The sequence below is a fragment of the Myotis myotis genome, unplaced genomic scaffold (assembly GCF_014108235.1).
Source record: "Myotis myotis isolate mMyoMyo1 unplaced genomic scaffold, mMyoMyo1.p scaffold_m19_p_43, whole genome shotgun sequence".
Classification (NCBI taxonomy): Eukaryota; Metazoa; Chordata; class Mammalia; order Chiroptera; family Vespertilionidae; genus Myotis; species Myotis myotis.
Genome location: NW_023416350.1, coordinates 1,502,454 through 1,521,543, shown reverse-complemented (window position 1 = coordinate 1,521,543; position 19,090 = coordinate 1,502,454). Strand labels below are relative to the sequence as shown.

At 39.6% G+C, this 19,090-nt stretch overlaps 1 protein-coding gene across 3 annotated transcripts in view; it reads right to left on the bottom strand.

The window, feature by feature from the left end:
• BUB1 (BUB1 mitotic checkpoint serine/threonine kinase) overlaps nt 1–19,090 on the bottom strand; it is a 44,781-nt gene that overhangs the window by 24,804 nt on the left and 887 nt on the right. For all 3 annotated transcript variants that reach the window (XM_036306783.1, XM_036306782.1, XM_036306784.1), the window contains exons 2-10: nt 16,853–16,912; nt 16,635–16,773; nt 14,350–14,546; nt 11,760–11,803; nt 11,009–11,097; nt 8,911–8,963; nt 8,641–8,825; nt 6,004–6,155; nt 1,053–1,312 (exon numbers count right to left, since the gene is read on the bottom strand). In XM_036306783.1, the coding sequence (XP_036162676.1) occupies nt 1,053–1,312; nt 6,004–6,155; nt 8,641–8,825; nt 8,911–8,963; nt 11,009–11,097; nt 11,760–11,803; nt 14,350–14,546; nt 16,635–16,773; nt 16,853–16,912 (1,179 nt within the window). The remainder of the gene's footprint in view (nt 1–1,052; nt 1,313–6,003; nt 6,156–8,640; nt 8,826–8,910; nt 8,964–11,008; nt 11,098–11,759; nt 11,804–14,349; nt 14,547–16,634; nt 16,774–16,852; nt 16,913–19,090) is intronic.

Below are 19,090 nucleotides of genomic sequence, written 5' to 3'. Positions count from 1 at the left end.
AATGGTTATTAAAAAAGAAAAAATGGCACAAAAGACATATATCAGTTTGTTTTAAGTATAGTTGTGATAGTGGACTTCATCCATTTAACGCTGCTAAAATTTTCTTAGTAAACCTTGTTAAGATATAAAGTAAAAAATACAGCACTTTTAATTTTACCATTTTGGTAGGGGCGGCTGGTCAGGCATCACTTTTACAAGGCATGTCACTGCTGCTGCTCTTATCATTTTATAGGTTCATAAATTAACTATGAAGATCTAATGGAATCGTGAGTCCCACCAACAGTCCTCTTCTTACATATATGGTAGAGTAACCAGGTCTGAATTATTATCTTAATGTGAGTGAAAAAGCATGATGATTTAAAATATTATTTCCAGGGAAATCATTGACAAAAGTTAACTGCAGACATTAAGGGAAAACAGTACTTAAGAACCATAATATGTGTTAAGGGTTTTAACCCAAAGGGAGAATGTGAGATTAATTGTAGCTTTTATTTTTTCTAATGGTTCAATAAAATTGCTATACGTTGAAAGAGAGAAACTGAAGATAAAAATGTAAACAAAACAAGTGATATGACACTCTATCTTAGAAATCTAGGAAAATCCCTCAAAATTAGGGATACATCTTCAGCAGTATATAGATACTGTGTAATAGATATTAATCTCACTCCTGGTGGGAAGACAGAAGGAAGAGGAGAAGAACACATGTTAAGAAACTGTTTGGACTGTAATAATCCCAATGTGTATTCAGTAAGAGCTAGTGAGCAAAGGTAGTTTCAGTTTAACAGATGTATATTCTTCTGTTATAAAAAGAACGTTGAGTTTCAGTGTAGTGAAAATGTTTAATTCATGAGAGCAGTATGAAGTAAAACACATACTCTAAAAGAAGTATAAAAGAAGATAAATCTGCAAAATTTGGGGCTAAAGTTTTGGGAACTTGGTTTAAAAATAGGAAGTAGCTGTCATTTACATTTTGCTCCTGATTTTGTAAACTATGGAAGAAACTGACAGACACCATTCACAGCACTGTCATCACTGAACCAACTTTGGCTCACCTGGCATCATTTCCGGCCACTGAAAACATGGAGTCTGTCCCTGGCTGGGCTGCCAAAGGAGCAGGAGGAGCTACACTCTGGCTGATGGCTGGGGACACCAAAGCCACAGTGACCGCACTGGCTTCAGGAGGAACAGCAGCAGGTGCCTGTCTGGGTTTCTCTCCCATGCCCTCTGAGGTTTGCTGAGTTATGGTTGGAAGAGATGGAGTGCTCAGTTCCTGCTGGGAGCCGACACTTGGCCCCATGCATGCTGGATTAACCTGTCATGTTAAGCAAACAAAAGCAAAACCATGAAGTCCAGAATCTTAGTAATTAGGTGTTACAGCTTTTCAAACACTGGCATCTGTCTTCAGTAGATTCCTTTTTCCTTGAAGTATTCTGAAATGAATAGTCGACAAGAACACAAAGGACCATTCTACATGACGGATGGTTTTGTAGTTTAACCATAGACACAACTGGCAGTTCAAACTTCAAATCACTGAAATAATGCCCCATCTAGTTTTATTAGTATTTAAGAACTGTCTTATTTCTTTTCACTTAATTTTGGGAAAAGACCAACTCAATTTATCAAATACTCATAATAATGTCCCTTCCATCAAAATTTTACCTTTGGTAGCTATTTTCTCTTTAATGAATAGGAAACCTGAGTATAAACTACAATTATAACTGCCACACAAACAAGCATGGCTTACACAAGATGGACAACAAACTCTTCATTTAAAATCTTTGTTTTCCTATTCAATGTAGAGTGTAACTGTACACTCTTTTGTTACCAAATTAAAAGACAGAAGAGTGAATTCTTCACCATATAAAAGTATTTTTACAAATTGTTAACACCAAATAGCTACGGCAAAAATAGTTATTTCACAGACAAAAGGACAAAATATAAAATGTTCATACAGCATCCGGTCTAGATGGCAGAGTAAGTAAATGGTGTTTTGGCCTACTCCCATGACAACATCAAAATCACAACTAAATTATAGAACCACCCTAGAGAACCACCTGAGGACTAGGTGACTAGAAGTCTTATAACTAAGGATATAAAGAAACCATGCTGAGACAGGTAGGAGGGGCAGAGAGACACAGGCAGTCTGGTTCCAAATTCACATGTGGCAGTTAAGAATCAGAGCAATATCTCAGCTGCAGAAGTCCTCCCTGAGGTGTGAAGACACTCCTAAGAAGCTCCAAAACACACACACCTGGTGTCCGGCTTCAGACCACACTAGACCTGCACCACACCAGGCTCCACATCCAAGAGCATGGTGCCAAGAAGTAAAAAAAATCATAAGATTCTGTCTGGGTGAGACAGAGGGCTTCTATACTCCAGGCATCCTCTTAGAGGGTCTGAGCATAAACACTCACCCTAAACTTCAGAGAAGGGACAGCAGCTTGAAAAGTTCCAGGGACATACTTGGAGGAACTGAATTGTAAGGCTCAAGGTGAGGCCTAGAGGGGCAGCTATATCCCAGAAAGAAGTGCTAGCAGGAGCCATTGTTCCTTTGATTGCCCCACACCCTACAGATGGCACAGGTCAGGTCCATATACAGTCAAACCTCATTTCTCAAATATCTTCTATCTTGAATAATTTGGTTCTTGACCAAGTTGTTCACCGAAAAATGTCTCGGTTGTCAAACCAAACTTTGGTTTTTGAACTCACAACCCTTTCAAGTGATACCTCAGCTTAAAAAAAGGTTTCTCTCAGGCAACAAAGGAGAGAATGTTTTTGTTGCTGGGGAAATCAAGGATTAGCACAATTGTAAAACATGAAAAGGCCATCAAGAGTGTTAATGTTTGGGGGGGTGGGTAAGAGATCAACCGAAGGGCTTATATGCATGCATATGAGCATAACCAATGGACACAAGACACTGGGGGGCATGGGAAGCTAGGGGAGGGTCAAGGGGAGAAAAAAAAAGGAGACATATATAATACTCTTTGTAATACTTTAAGCAATAAAACAATTAAAAAAAAGAGTGTTAATGTTGCTAAGGGTGTGAAAGAAATAATGATCACAGACAATTAAAGAGGTAGAAAAACTGTTGTTGATTTGAACAGCATTTCAGAGGCAATGATATAGGAACAAGAAAAGATGCCCCATGCTGATATGAAAGACTCCCCTGGAATGAGTGCTGAAAGTGATTTGTTTAAGGCTAGTAGGGGGTGATTTGATAAATTTAAGAAAAGAAGTGTTTATTTATAGATTAAATAGTATATTAGACATGTACTATATAAAAGAAAGGTTAAAACAGGGAATTGTTTGGGGGTCTAGAATGGATTATTTCAATTTACATTATTTCTAATGGAAAAATAAATGATTTGGTTTTCTAACAAATCGGTTCTTGAACAGCCTTCTGGAATGAACTGAGTTGGAGAACTGAGGTTCCAATATAGAGCTATCCATTAACCTGGCTAACATAACTCTCGCCCCACCCTGGTAATTCTCCTAGCCTTGCCCCACTAGACTCGCACATTGACTGAACCTCTGTGGCCTCCAATTGCCCTGTTCCTCTTGCTAATCGGCCCCCAGCCAGGCACTAGTGGTAGTGGCCTGGGTTCACAGCATAAGCTCTCCCAGGTGCCTCTATCCCCAGCAGAGACAACTACCAACTGACGATTACTTTGTAGCTCTTACCAGGTGGAGCTAGGCTGGACACAGGCAGTAGCTGACCTTGGCCTATACTGAAGACACTCCCAAGAAGCTCCAAAACAAACACACCTGGTAGCTGGCTTCAGACCACACTAGACCACCGCCCAATCAGTATCACAAATGACACACCCAAAGGGTGGACTGACAGGCACCAGAGCCCTGCTAAAGCAAAGCCTGCTCCCTGGGGTCAGCCCCTGCAGAACAGCTTGTCCACTGTAGTATCATGGCCACTCCTCACAGCCAGTCAGCCTGAGGATCAGTCCCACCCACTGATGTGCCAACACACTCAGTTACAACAGGAGGGCACAAAAGGGAAAACCCTGGAGCATCCGACTCAAGTGAACAGGGAGACTGTGCCTCTGGGCCCCACGGGACCCCTATACATAGGGCCACCCTTAAAAGACTTAAAGGCATAACAGATAGCCCGGCTGGTGTGGCTGAGTGGTTGAACATCGACCTATGAACCAGAAGGTCATGGTTTGATTCCCGGTCAGGGCACATGCCCAGGTTGTGGGTTAGGTCCCAGTGTGCTAGCTGATCAATGATTCTCTTTTTTACTAGTGTCTGTCTCTCTCTCTCTCTCTCTCTCTCTCTCTCTCTCTCTCTCTCCCTCCCACTCCCTCCCCCTTAAATCAATAAAAATATATTTAAAAAAAAAATAACAGATATATCTACTACATGGGAACAAACAGGGAGGTAGCCAAAATGAGGAGACAAAGAAACATATCCCAAATGAAATAATAGGACAAAACTCCGAAAAAAGAACTAAAAAATGGAAGCAATCAATCTATCAGATTTAGAGTTCAAAACACTGGTTATAATGGTGCTCAATGAACTTGGGAGAAGAACAGATGATCTCAGTGAGAACATCAACAGAGACTGAAAACATGAAATGGAGATAGAAAACATAAAAATGAACCAGGCAGAAATGAAGAATAACTAAAATGAGGCATACATTAGATGGAATCAACAGCAGATTAGATGAAGGGATCAAATCAGCAATTTGGAAGACTGGGTAGCATAAAACACAATTTAAACAGCAAAAAAATAATAATAATAAATAAATGAAGATAGTTTAAGGGATTTCTGGGACAGTACCAAGCGTACCAACATTTCATCATAGAAGTAACTGAAGGAGGAGAGAGAGAGAGAGAGAGAGAGAGAGAGAGAGAGAGAGAGAGAGAGAGAAAGAGAAAACGAGAACGCAAAAGGTTGAGAACCTATTTGAAAAATGATGGAACACTTCCCTAACCTGGTGAAGGAAACAGACATACAAGTCCAAGAAGTACAGAGTCCCAATCAAATGAACCCAAAGATGCTCACACCAAAACACATCATAATCAAAAAGCCAAAAGAGAGAATCTTAAAAGTAGCCAACGAAAAGCAGTTATCTACAAGGGAGCTCCCATAACTCTCAGCTGATTTCTCAACAGGGTTGCAGTGCCTTCAAGGATGAGAAAATGTGATGACTTCCTTCCAGGACATCATGTGCAACCAAATTATCACCCAAGTGTGAGGGTGGAATAAAGGTCTTTCATGTGTGTGAGATCTCAAAAAATTAACCTTCAGAAATGCTTTTCTAGAAAAAGCTCTTGGAGACTATGTGCCACCAAAATGGAGATAGATGTTAAGGAGCAACAGTGACAAGGGGGGGAATGAGAAAACAGGGATACAACATAGGAGAGGAACAAGGGAAGAACAGCTGCCCTCAGCCAACCTAGAGGACCAAGAAAGAAGGCTTTGGGGGATACGGGGCCAGGAAAAGTGAAACTAAGAATATATCTGATGCATTTGAACACAATGAACATTGGAACATAATTGAACAGTTTCTTTAGAGAGAATGGGGATATAGAACTGGTAAGTACCAAGAAAATATAACAAAAAAAAGCCCAAGATAATTATTTTAACAATTTCTTGGAATTATCCCGGGGAAAAAATTATGCAAAAAAGGAAATCCAAATAAATAAGAAAAAACAAAACATTCCAATAGAATCATAAATATATAAATACAGGGTGTGGCAAAAGTAAGTTTACAGTTGTGAGTGCTCAAAATGCAGAGTTTATTCTTGTATTATTATTATTTTTTAATAAGAAAGGTACATTGGTGTACAGCGTTCACTAGGATTATTATTTATTAACTATTATATTATTTTCCATATAGTGTACTTTTGCCCCACACTGTACAGAAATATATATAAACATGTACATGCATATTTAACATCAGAATTAACTAAAAACAGGGCCTAGAAAGGCTCAAATAAAAAGAAAATCAATGGCATGGCAAGCATCAGTAAAGAGCACACATACCTCAGGACTTTCCTGAAAAGCAGGAAGGTGCTCCTGGGATGTCTCTACCACTTGATGCAACTTCTTATTAAGTTCATCCATTTTCTCTTTCAGTAGTTGTTCTTCAAAAGCATTTGCTTCTTTCATTTTCATGTAATGTCTGTCTTCATTTACTTTAGAAAAGATAATGGTTTGAATGCAAAGTTTAAATGTAGGCCATAGGATTGCAATTTTTTTACTAGTCTTTTCCTTAGGTATTAGGTTATCAGAACTAAAACATGTATTACATTTATTTTGACAGCTATTTATTTAAATTAAGGTATAATTGACATATAACTATTAGTTTCAGAGGTACAATATGATTCTATATTTGATCACAAGATAGTAATTAACATCTGTCATCTTACATGGTTACAAAATGTTTTCCTTATGATCAGGACTTTTAAGATCTACTCTCTTAGCAACCTACAAACAGGCAAGTTTATTAACTATAGCCCCCATGCTGTACATTATACCCCATAACCTATTTATTGCATAACTGGAAGTTTGTATCATTTCACCCCCTTTATTCCTTTCACCCTAACCCCTGACAACCACTAATGTTTGTATTTATGTTTTTTAATTCCAAATAGAAGTGATATCATACAGTTTTGTCTTCACCTGACTTATTTCACTTAGCATAATGCCCTCAAGGTCCAGCCATGTTTTTACAAATGGTAAGATTACATTATTTTTCACAGTTGAATAATATCCCAGGGTGTGTGATGTGTAGATGTATCAATCATAATTTCTTTATCCATTCTTGCACTGATGGACCCTTATCTTGGGTATTAGAAATAATGCTGCAATAAGCATGGAGGTGCATATATGTTTTGGAGTGTTTTCATTTTTCATAGTGTTTTGTATACTAACTCTGTATCTTGTAACTTTACAGATTTTTTAAATTAATTCTAAAACTTCTTTGATGTTTTTCTATACACATATCATGCTATCTGCAAATAGTGAAGCTTTACTTCTTCCTTTCCAATTTGGATGCCTTTTGTTTTTCATGTGTAATTGCTGTGTAGGACTTCCAACACCATATTGAATAAGAGTGGTGAAAGTGTGCATCCTTGTCTTGTTCTTGATCTTAGAGGAAAAACTTTCAGCTTTCACCACTGAATTAGGGGTTAATAGTGGGATTTATTACAGTGAGGTACATTCCCTTTATACTCACTTAGCTGAAAGTGTATTTTTTATCATAAATAGATGTTGAATTTCATCAAATGATTTTTCTGAATCTATTGATATGATCTATGATTTTATCCTTGATTTTGTTTAGTGATATGTCATGTTCAATGATTTGTGTATGCTGAACCATCCCTGCATTGCTGGAATAAATCCCACCTGATCCGGGTGTATGGCCTTTTAATGTATTCAGTCTGCTAGTATTTTGTTGAGGATTTTTGTATCTATGTTCATCAGGAGAATTGTCCTGTGCTGTTCTTGTCTAGTTTTGGTATTAGAATCAAGCTGGCCTTATAATAATATGAATTTGAAAGTGTTCCCTCTATTTTATGGAGGAGCTTGAGAAGATTTGGTATTAACTATTCTGTGAATGTTTGGTAATATCCACCAGTGTAGTTTGATAGAATTCACCTTTTAATTATCATTTTTATCTGCCATTAAGCATGGTTACTTTTACAATCAGAGCATGTAAATTACAAAAATTTACATGTTGATCAACAATATTTGGTAATAACACAGTATGATACTAAGTACTTCTAAAACAAATATGACTGTGGAAATCATGTGAAAATGGAAACGTTTTTAAAAGATTTAAGTTTAAGAAGAAATAAAACTAAAGCTCTCTGAAGAGTATGTCAAATACACTGCAGGTAGTCCCACTTACAATGACTGGGTTACATAACCATGTCATACAAATCAAATCACCTGGCTAAGACTTTAGGTCACAACATGTGAAAGAAAAATGCTTCTGTGCATGGCACAAAATGGGTCCTCCATGAGTGTAAAATGACTGTTCTTTCAGGTGCTGATGAATGAGAAATAAGAAACAAAAAAGGAAGGCTAACAGAGTGACTATAGTACAAATAACTGAGATGGTATAAGTCCTGAGTGGAACAAAGGCTCATTTTCCTCTGAGGTGTACATTATTACAGCAAAAAAAAAAAAAAAAAAAAAAAAAAGTACAATATTGGTGTTATCATTCAGTTTTCCCTGTGAGAAAATCTTGGCCTCCTCCAGAGGATTCCTTCTAAATGTCTTATTTGTATTAATTGCAGAACTTGGAAAAGTCTCTTAACTCCAATTCCTAACTTAATCCTTTGACAGTACAAATAACTGACCCAGTGATTTAGAGTTGCTATATATAGAAGTTCACCTATACAGGTAATGTTTACAAGTTTTAAAATACCTATTTCACTAAAAGCTAAAGCAACACTGGTATGGATATCTATTTTAGCGCTGTTTCATCTCCAACCCCTTTGACAACAAGGCTGCCACAATAACAACGAACAAAGATGTCTAGGCTTTTTAAAGGATGCGCTGGAGACTTTGCAGATTCTTTTACCACCTCAATTATCTGTTTAAAAATGTTAGTAACTTGGAAGTGAGAATTATTTTAGTGATTTAAAAATAACTCAAATAAGACTGCTGTACCCCACTGCTCATGCTTTCTCCGTTGATTGTACTTGTGGGCTCTCAGCTCTTCAAATGAAAATTCTGACTCTCCACAAATGAGCTTCTCCTTGCAATACATAACAACCTGCTGAATGTCAGTTCTGGCTGTCAGAGAGGGATGTCCAGAGTATTCTGATTTAGAAATCACGACCACCCTTTGTTCCCTATAATGGGAAAAAAACACATTATTTACAACACTGTACAAAAGCAGCTCTTGATGAGAACTAAGGAATAAATTAATGTGCTTACATATTTGACTCTTTATCACAAGCTGAAGATGTTACTTTAGAAACTTCTGAACCCTAAAAAGACAAAATAAACAATAACAACAAAAAAATACATACCTGAAAAGAAACCATCACACAAATTATTTCACAAAACAATATGAATATGCTCACAGGGCCTCTCCATCATCACATAGATTTATTTATGTTCTTTTAAATTATAATTAATATCTGAAACTTGAGTTTGCATTATTAGTTGTAACTTCTACATCTAAAAATTCCAATAGAAAGTGATTTAAGAATTCTCTCCTAGGTAGTAGAGAAGGGCAGGCACTTATTCCCTTCAATCCAGTCTAGAACTGGGCCACAGTGCCCAAGTGTTATAGGATTAACACTGCAAAATGCTACATTTTTAATCATTAATATTTTCTTCTGGTCACTAAACAACTATTAACTGAATACCTCATACATGTCCTGTCCTGAGCTAGATCCTGGGAATGTGACCATAAACAAGACCCAACACTGCTGTCTAAAAACTCAGTCTGGGCAACAGGAAGCAGCAAGGAGGCTGGCATGAATGTGTAGGATGTAAATTAGAACTGTGAGTATCTATCAAAATTAGAAATTCATATTCTACTTCTAAAATGTGTTACATTAAGAAAACATGCCCATGTAAGATAAGATCAGAGCCATTTCCATTGGATTTAGCTTAAAGGAGGTCCCAGAAAACTCTGAAAAAGCAGTTGTGTCAGGAAAGATGCTGGAAAGAAGGCTGAGCGAAGCAAAGATGAGCATTTTACACATCAAGGAGCCTTTAAGGCAGAAGAGATCTTGACAGGGCAAAAATTTTGAGGAGTAAAGATAAGCTCCATCGAGATGGCAGGGAAGGGTACAGTTACATTTATGGGTTGATGGCAAAAAATTTACAGATGTCATCTGATGTTGTCAATGAAACAGTATTTTTGCCAGCACCTGAGGGAGAGGTTAGAGTCATGTCCCAAGTTCCAAATTTGAAAAGTGTAAAAAGGAGTTTAAATTCACTATAATTTGGCATTAGAGAGTGAAATGGGAAAAAAGATATACATAAATTAAGAGATACATAAAGAGTGCTTGAGAAACTGGAAATATAATTGCCTGAAGTATAGAGCCCAGGTTTGATATTACAGATACCAATGCTTAAAAATGAGGTTTCTTTAAAAAATATTTATTCACTGATTTTAGAGAGGGGGTGGGGAAGGAGAGAAACATCAATTTGTTGTTCCACTTATTTATGCATTGGTTGATTCTTCTATGTGGTCTGACCAAAGATCGAATCATAACCTTGACATACTGGGAAGATACTGTAACCAACTGAGCTAACCAGGCAGGGCCTGAAGCTGAGGTGGTTTTATTTAAATTGACTTTAGAGAGGGAGGAAGGAAGAGAGAGAGAGTAAGAGTGAAAAAGAGAAACTTCTACATGAGAGAGATACATTGATCAGTTGCCCCATACACACTCTGACCAGGGGTTGAACCCGCAACCTAGATACGTGCCCTGAACAGGAATAGAACCTGAGACCTTCCATTGCTCATGAAAACACTCCAACCAGATGGAGCCACACCGGCCAGGGCTCAGTGTTTAAAGCAGGGCTCAGGAGCCTCCAGGTGGATGTGGTCCAGGGTAGGGGTTCCTGGGCCTGAGAAGGCCAGCAGAACAAAATAAAGAAGCTGTTGGGGAGCTTCTCAGCATATGGACACAGGAGGTTATATAGTGGGGGTGCCTAGGTCAGACAAATGTAAGACAGTCAGTAAATTATTTACATTTAATATTGGAGCCCTGGCCAGGTAGCTCAGTTTGTTAGAGCATCATCCTGATACACCAGGGTTGCGGGTTCCATCTGTGGTTAGGGCACATATAAGAATCAACCAAAAAATGCATAAATAAGTGGAACAACAAATCGATGTTTCCCTCTCTCTCATTTAAATTTTTTAAAAATTTAATATTGGAAGTGAGCAGTGGTAGATGACAACAGGCCAGAAAGTCACCACAGGTGCAAGTAGATGACACGGAGGTTAGAGTCATAGGCTGTGTAAGGCAGCAGATTACCGTCCAATACCATTCCCAGTTTACAGAAATGTTATTACCTGATTCTTAGAAACACAGGCTGGACTTGATTTTGATGTCATCATTTGGTTTAAAATCTGAGCATTACGAAGAGGTTCTGAGTTTCTAGCTACGGGGGAGGAGGAATAATGAAATAAAGAGAAATAGGGGTAAAAACCATATTAAAAATTATTACAAACATATTTCCCCGATCTTTCAATAAGAGCATTACAAAATAAATCAGCTCTTCCAACATTGTCTCACAAAGTAGAACTAAAACACCTTTTGGATAAGAGAAATATTGTAGAAACAATTTTCTGACCAATTCAAAATGCCCAAGGAAATACCCAAAAGTAATGTAAACTGTAGTTATTTAAAAAAACAAAAACAGGGCAGTTAGTCCACACTTACTCTTACATGTAATCTTTATTTCTAAGGAAGAAAATGACTACATTTCTTTAAAGTTGTATTGAACACATTTGATTCAAATCAAAACAGACTCTAGAGTAAGTACTACCCTCAATTTAGGGCAATTTTTATTTATTTTTTGAAATCCTAAGAATACAATGAAATCAAGTCTTTCTTGTGGGTCTGCTCTTTTAAAGTGCTAAGACAGAGCCCCTGGTCTCTAGTGCTACTTAGCAGGCCTTAATATGATCAGAGTACCTTCCCCATTACCTAAGACAATACAATCAATAAAACTGAAAAAAACTGTTTAAGGAGGGAATAAAGCAGTGCAAATCAGAGACTAAATTAGCAATAATTTAAACATTTTAGAAAACATTATTTTACCTTGAGCTGGCAAATGGGTTTTGGTAACACGTGTCTGAAATAACCTAAATGACAGTAGAAAGACACAAATAATCAATATAGATAATACACTTCAGTTTAATACATATTTGAAAAAACTAAATATGCCAAGTACCTTATTCTAAGCTAGAAAAGACTGAGATCAAGGGAGAATGCAAAGTTGAACTTTAGCGATGCTCCAAAATTTAAAAAGAACAACTGGGATTATCTTCTCACCCAATATATTCACATTAGAAAATTTAGCTGTTTGCATAGTTTATATCAGTATTTCTTAAACCCATAAGGAAAATGCACCCTTCTTCTCTGTGTACCAAGTATGCCAATGTTCCAACATGGGGTATTTAAGCCCTCTTTTTAAGCATTCTATATACCTGGAACATAATTAATGTTTTGAAGAAGCTACTACTTATAAAGGCAGATATAGAATTGGTCATGCTGTGAGAACTTAAATGTCATTTTATGGCACTTTTGAATATCAAGCCAATTTGTCAAGTCGCATGCAACATCCAGAGCTAACGTTTTTGAATGATGTGAGCAAGAGTGCACAGTATGAAGAGACTAAGAGACATATAGCCAAAGGCAACCAAATGCCAAATCTGATTTTACTCTTAATTCAAACAAACCAATAGTATAAAAAAATTACATAGCAATAAATAACTGAAAATTAGATAATAAAGAATTATTGATAATTCTTTAAGTGAAACTGAAAATGGTGTAAGGTTCTACAAGAAATCAATTTTTACAAATGTTTAAGGAAGTAGTTGGAGTAAAATATTTTGCTGTCTTAGATTTGCTTTAAATTCTCCATAGAAAAAACAAGTTCAACTGTAAAATTACTATTTTTTTAATATATTTTATTGATTTTTTTACAGAGAGGAAGGGAGATAGAGAGTTAGAAACATCGATGAGAGAGAAACATCGATCAGCCGCCTCCTGCACACCCCCTACTGGGGAAGTGCCCGCAACCCGGGAACATGCCCTTGACCGGAATCGAACCTGGGACCTTTCAGTCTGCAGGCCGACACTCTATCCACTGAGCCAAACCGGTTTCGGCTAAAATTACTATTAAAAAGGGCACAAGGGGCCCAGGCCAGGTATCTCAGCTGGTTAGAGCATCATCCTGATACACCAAGATTGCAGGTACAATCTCCAGTCAGGGCACATACAAGAATAAACCAATGAATGCATAAATGGGAACAATAAATTGATGTTTCTCTCTCTCTCCCTAAAAAAAGGGCATGAGAACTATAACAAAGTAGAAAAAAAAATGAGTATATTAAGTGCACGAAGGAGTACAGTGAGATAAACTCTCTCATATGCTGCTAGAGGGACCAGCAGAACTCTGGTATAACCTTTCCAATAGGTAATCTGGTGATATGTATCACAAGCCTTAAAACTCTTCCTATATCTTTTCACTCAGTAGTATCAAGTCTGAGAATCAGAAGAAACTAGCTAAAATTAGGGAATATATTAGGAGATACTTTAATGATGAGGGAAAAAAATCTTGTTGCAAAGCTGTATATGTACATAAGGCAGGGCTGTAATCCTATAAAAAGCAGAGTGCCAACTAAAATGCCAAAAAGTTTCTTCTGCTTCTTTAGTTTTCTATACCTTTCAAATTCCCTAAATGAAAGATACTACATAATCACAGAAAAAGTAAACAATTGTGGAAACCAAAATTATTCATTAACATATGTTGTTTTGCCCTGGCCAGGTGACTCAGTTTGTTAGAACATAGTCCCATACACCAAAAAGTTGCAGGTTCAATTCCTGGTCATGGCACCTACCTAAGTTTTGGGTTTGATCCCCAGTTGGGGCACCTACAAGAGGCAACAAATCGATGTTTCTCTCTCTCTCTCCACCCCCCCCTCTCTCTAAAATCAGTAGAAACATTTCTTCTGGTGAGGAAAAAAGAAGAAGAGAGAGAGATTATGTTTTCGTTGTTGTTAATCCTCACCCGAGGATATTCTTTCCATTGATTTTAGAGAGAGTGGAAGGGAGGGAGACAGGGAGAAAAGACACAGAGAGAGGGAAACATTGATGTGAGAGAGATATAGATTGGTTGCCTCCTGCACCTGTTATGATATGACCAGGAATTGAACCTACAACACAGGTATGTGCCCTTAAACAAGAATCGAACCCGCAACCCAACGCCCTAACCACTAAAAATATTGGCCTGGGCTATTACGTTGTTATAAAAATCACAATGTTCAACAGTTAAATTGTGACATAACTCTGGGACAGATTTATCAACTACTTTATAAGTATATAAAAGTTCATAATTTCTTAACAGCAGTATAGAGCTCAATATATACAACCTAACATACAGTACAATTTACTGTTAAAATACACAAACACAAAACACACACAGAGGCAGATGAAAAGATATTGGAAGTATTATTTCTGGGCAGTTTCTTTCCTTTCCACTCTTGTTTATTATCCACATTTTCCACAACAAGGAGATGATAATAACATTATCTCCAGAGCAAATATTACAGTTCAAAGCAGGAAACACCACACAGAGCTTCATTTTCTTTTTATTTCTTTTTTCAGAGCTTCATTTTCAAACTACCTGTACTGTTGCTGCAGCAGCTCTTTAGGTTCTGCCTGGTTTTGAATTCCTCTCCGAAAGACGGCGCTGGCATGTTGCAGGTGTCCTTGGCCCTCCAGATGCTCAGCCCAGGCTATGTACAGAGGAGAGAACAGCTTCCCAATCCCATGGTTGTACAGAAACTCAAAAAACTGATGAGGGTCAGTGTTGCACTCAGCCTACAGAAACCCAAAGCAAAGAGACATCAGAACAAAGGAACCTGTGGTCTAGGTCTAGCCCAACCAACCAGAGGTTTCAGGCTGTACTGCATAGGGGAAAGCCCTTCTTGCTCTGATGACAAACCTAAAAGTGAAGCTCATTCCTTTCCTAGACATTCAGTGTCCCCCATAATTACACACACTATTTCCCAACATAGTGAATTCTATAATAATCCACTACATAAGGTATTACTTTTGTTTAATCAAAGCATGCTCAAGTTCCATAGGGTGACTCTATCCTAGTATTTTGTAATTTAGTGAACCAATACATGTTTATTCTAGCCATTACACTTATTATTTTACTAGAGGCCCGGTGCACAAAAATTTGTGCATTCGGGGGTGGGGGGTCCCTCAGCCCGGCCTGTGCCCTCTCGCAGTCTGGGACCCCTCTGGGGATGACCACCTGCTGGCTTAGGCCTGCTCCCCGGGGGATTGGGCCTACGCTGGCAATCAGACATCCCTCTGGCAGCCTGGCAGCCCTTGGGGGATGTCCACTTGCCAGCGGGGAGCAGACCTAAGCTGTAGTCGGACATCCTTAGCGCTGCTGAGGAGGCAGGAGGCTCCCACCACCACTGCTGTACTGGCAGCCATCAGCCTGGCTTGTGGCTGAGCAGAGCTCCCCCATGTGACCACCAGAGGGCAGCTCCTGCATTGAGCATCTGTCCCCTGTTGGTCAGTGTGTGTCATAGTGACCAGTCATTCTCAGTCTTTCTGCTGTTAGGGTCAGTTTGCATATTACCCTTTTACTATATAGGATAGAGGCCTGGTGCATGGGTGGGGGCCGGCTGGTTTGCCCTGAAGGGTGTCCTGGATCAGGGTGGGGGTACCCACTGGGGTGCCTGGCCAGCCTGGATGAGGGGCTGATGGCTGTTTTCAGGCTGGCCACACCCCCTTTAGGGTGGGGGTCCCCACTGGGGTGCCTGGCCAGTCTGGGTGAGGGGCTGAGGGCCGTTTTCAGGCTGGCAAGCGACTGAAGCTCCCAGCCTCTCCTTTTTTTCTTTTTATTATGGGATTTATTTACTTTCTATAATTGAAACTTTGTTGCCATCACTGGAGCTGAGAGCCGGCTTCTTGCTCGCTCCAGCTCTGAGGTCACGGCCTGCTGACAGCAGGTATCTGGAGTTTCTTTAGCTCAGGGGTGGGCAAACTTTTTGACTCAAGGGCCACAATGGGTTCTTAAACTGGACCGGAGGGCCGGAACAAAAGCATGGATGGAGTGTTTGTGTGAACTAATACATGTTAACACTGCTGCTGGTGAAGGAGCGGAGGGGAGAGCAAGAGAACCCTCCGCTCTTTCGGCTCCGAGGGCCTGATAGAACAGCCAAACAGGCCGGATTCGGCCCCCGGGCCGTAGTTTGCCCACTTCTGGTTTAGCTTCTATAATTGAAACTTTGTTGCTTTTGGAGCTCAGAGCTGGGCGGCGGCAGGCGGGGAACCTTGGCTTCCTCCATCACTGGAGCAAGCAAGCCTTCTGCTCGCTTCAGCTGTGTGGCTGCTGGCCGCCATCTTTGTTGGCGGTTAATTTGCATATCGCCCTGATTAGCCAATGGGAAGCGTAGCGAAGGTACGATCAATTATCCTTTTTGTCTTTTATTAGATAGGATTGCTAGAATTCCTGTTCCCAAGCCATTATTTCAAGATTAAAGAGACCAAGCCTTTTAAAGTCTATAAGCGGAGGCAGCCTATACTTTGAGTACTAAATTTAGTTTCTGAGAGCTCATATTTTCTTAATTATTTGCAATGAATTTAATTTATTCTCAGGAACCCTTCCCAAACACACTTCCAACAAAGTTTTTTTTCTAATTGAATAGTTTCTATCTTGTGTTGTAACATTTATACACCTGATACACAGAGAAGGAGGGCTTTAAAATTAAATCAGACTCCACCATACAGAAGCCAAAAGGTTCTAAATTATACATCTCTGACCATAAAATTTATGACTGAAAACACGAGGAATTAAGACAGTCTAAAATCATCTTAAAACCTGGAGGGAAAAAAGCAAAAGCATAATACGATTATGAATGTGAGTATACCTGTAACTATACTTACAAACTTTAAACAATAATTGATGAATCTTGGATCATTATGGTATCTCTTGTTATCTAAAAATTCCTTCATTAAACGTTCTAATAGAGTTGTAAAGTATTCTTTATTCTCAGGAAAATTCTCTTCTATCCATTGCATATAACTAGAAAAATGTGGAAAATATTAATTTTCAAGGCAACATAAAAATTTGTTTAAAGGAAATAAATAAACAAAATGCTAACCTTTGCCATACACTAAGTGGGTCATTGCCCTTGTAGCTCTGCATGTGGACTTCAAACATTCTAGAAAAGAGAAAAATATGCACATTGGATATTAGGAATAATTCCTAAAAGCAAAAAATGTACTTTATTTTATACTTATACTAGAGGCCCAACGGACGAAATTCATGCAAGGGGCTTGGCCCCCTCCGCCGCAGCAGCTGGCTCTGTCTCTGCTGGCTCTGTCTCTGCTGCCGCTGCCTCTGCCTCAGCCCCCGCCCACAGCGGTCCCTGCTGCTGCAGCTTCGTCTGGTAGGTCATCCGGTCTAATTAGCATATTACGCTTTTATTATTATAGATACCTTAAAATGAAAATTTTAAACACCAATTCAAGTGCTATCTATATATATAAAAGGATAATATGCTAAGTCTCCCTCCTACCATCCGACCGGTCGCTATGATGAGCACTGACCACCATAGGGCAGACGCTCAACACAGGAGCTGCCGAGTTGCAGTGACTTTGCAGCAGTGGTTCTTGGGTGATGCACACCAAAACCAGAGAGGAAGGAACCTGATGCCGCGTGATGGCTGTGGTTTACGTTGTGGCTGGGGCACTGACATCCCCGAATCTGGTTTACTGCACACTTGTTTGGATTCCACACCCTGTACAACAGCAACTTTGCAGAGTGCCCTCTGCTCTCTGGACCCCTCAGGGGATGTCGGAGAGCCAGTTTCCCCTGAGGGACCCCGCTCACTCTGCAGATGCCAGGGAGGGGCCCGCAGGAGGTTGACTCCAGGGCGTGTCCAGCCCATCTCACCCAGTCCTGCCCCAATAACCACCTTCTAATTAATTTCCTTCAATGTGCACGGATCCGGGCACTGGGCCACTAGTATAAAAATTAAAAAAGCCGTCACTCAGGATGGTTAGAAGCAGCACTTTCCAGAAGAAAGTAAGACCACGGCCTCTGAGCTTGGTCCTAAAACACACAGCTGGAGAGAGTTCCCAGCCCTATCCCCAGACTTCTCCTCCTCCACTGATCCCCACCGTCACCACCAGCACCACGAGGCAGTGCCCACCAGTTTGCTGCTTCCCCTCCTCCTGACTGATTTGCCTTTTGCTTTAGCAAACCCACTTCTGTAAATCTGGAAGCAATACACCTGTGTACGTGCACAATGCCACAAGTACTGGATTTTCACTGCAGCAAAATAGCAAGAGGCTGTCAACAACCAAGTGTGCGCCATGGGAGGACTTTTCAGATCAATTATGGAACATGAAATATTCTGCGGTTGTAAAAAGAATGATAAAGAGCTCTACATATTGCTAGAGAAATCTCCAAGGACAGTGTTTAGTAAAAAAAGCAGTATATACCGTGCTACATCCCATGTGAAATAAAGGTAGGAACTGTACACATACAACCATAGCTATACTAATATTAATATGTTATTAAAATATACTTACATTTGCACAAGAAACACTTGAAAAATAAACTAGAAAATGGTTACATATGAGATGGTGGGAGAGTGGACAGGTATAGATCTCAGTGAATACTTTTCTAAATCTTTTTTGCAACTATATTAACATGTTAGTTGCTTTTAAACATCAAAAAACTGTTTCTACATTTTGAATCTCCCTTTCACGCCTCTTGGCAGACAAGTCCGTACAATGTCAGGTCCACGGGACACGTTTCATAGTGTGATGCCAGCCCGGTGTCCCTAGAACCGTGGCAAGTCCACTCTATACTGAAACATCCGGTCCACTGGAGCGGAGGCCAATGTAACGTCTTAAGAAAGTGAAAAGAAGAGCAGAAATGCCGGATTTCTCCTTGTCAGGGGAGTGGGGAGGGAGGCAAGCTTCTGGAAATAAAATCCTTGGCGGCTACACTGAAGGCCGAAGAAAAAGTCTTAGAGAAAAGAGCTGTTGGCTTTGACTGAATCCCCTGATCCCAGACAGCAAGCTCCCCCTGGTGCTGCCACATAGGTTTAACTTTTAAGTGATTCTGAAACCGCGGTTTAAGTCGCCCACGTCACAGATCAAAGGCTTGGGGATTTAAAAAAATGATTAGACTCACACAGCGGTTCTCAACCTGTGGGTCGCGACCCCTTTGGCGGTGGAACGACCCTTTCACAGGGGTCGCCTAAGACCATCCTGCATATCAGATATTTACATGACGATTCACAACAGTGGCAACATGACAGTTACGAAGTAGCAACGAAAATAATTTTATGGTTGGGTCACAACATGAGGAACTGTCTTTAAAGGGC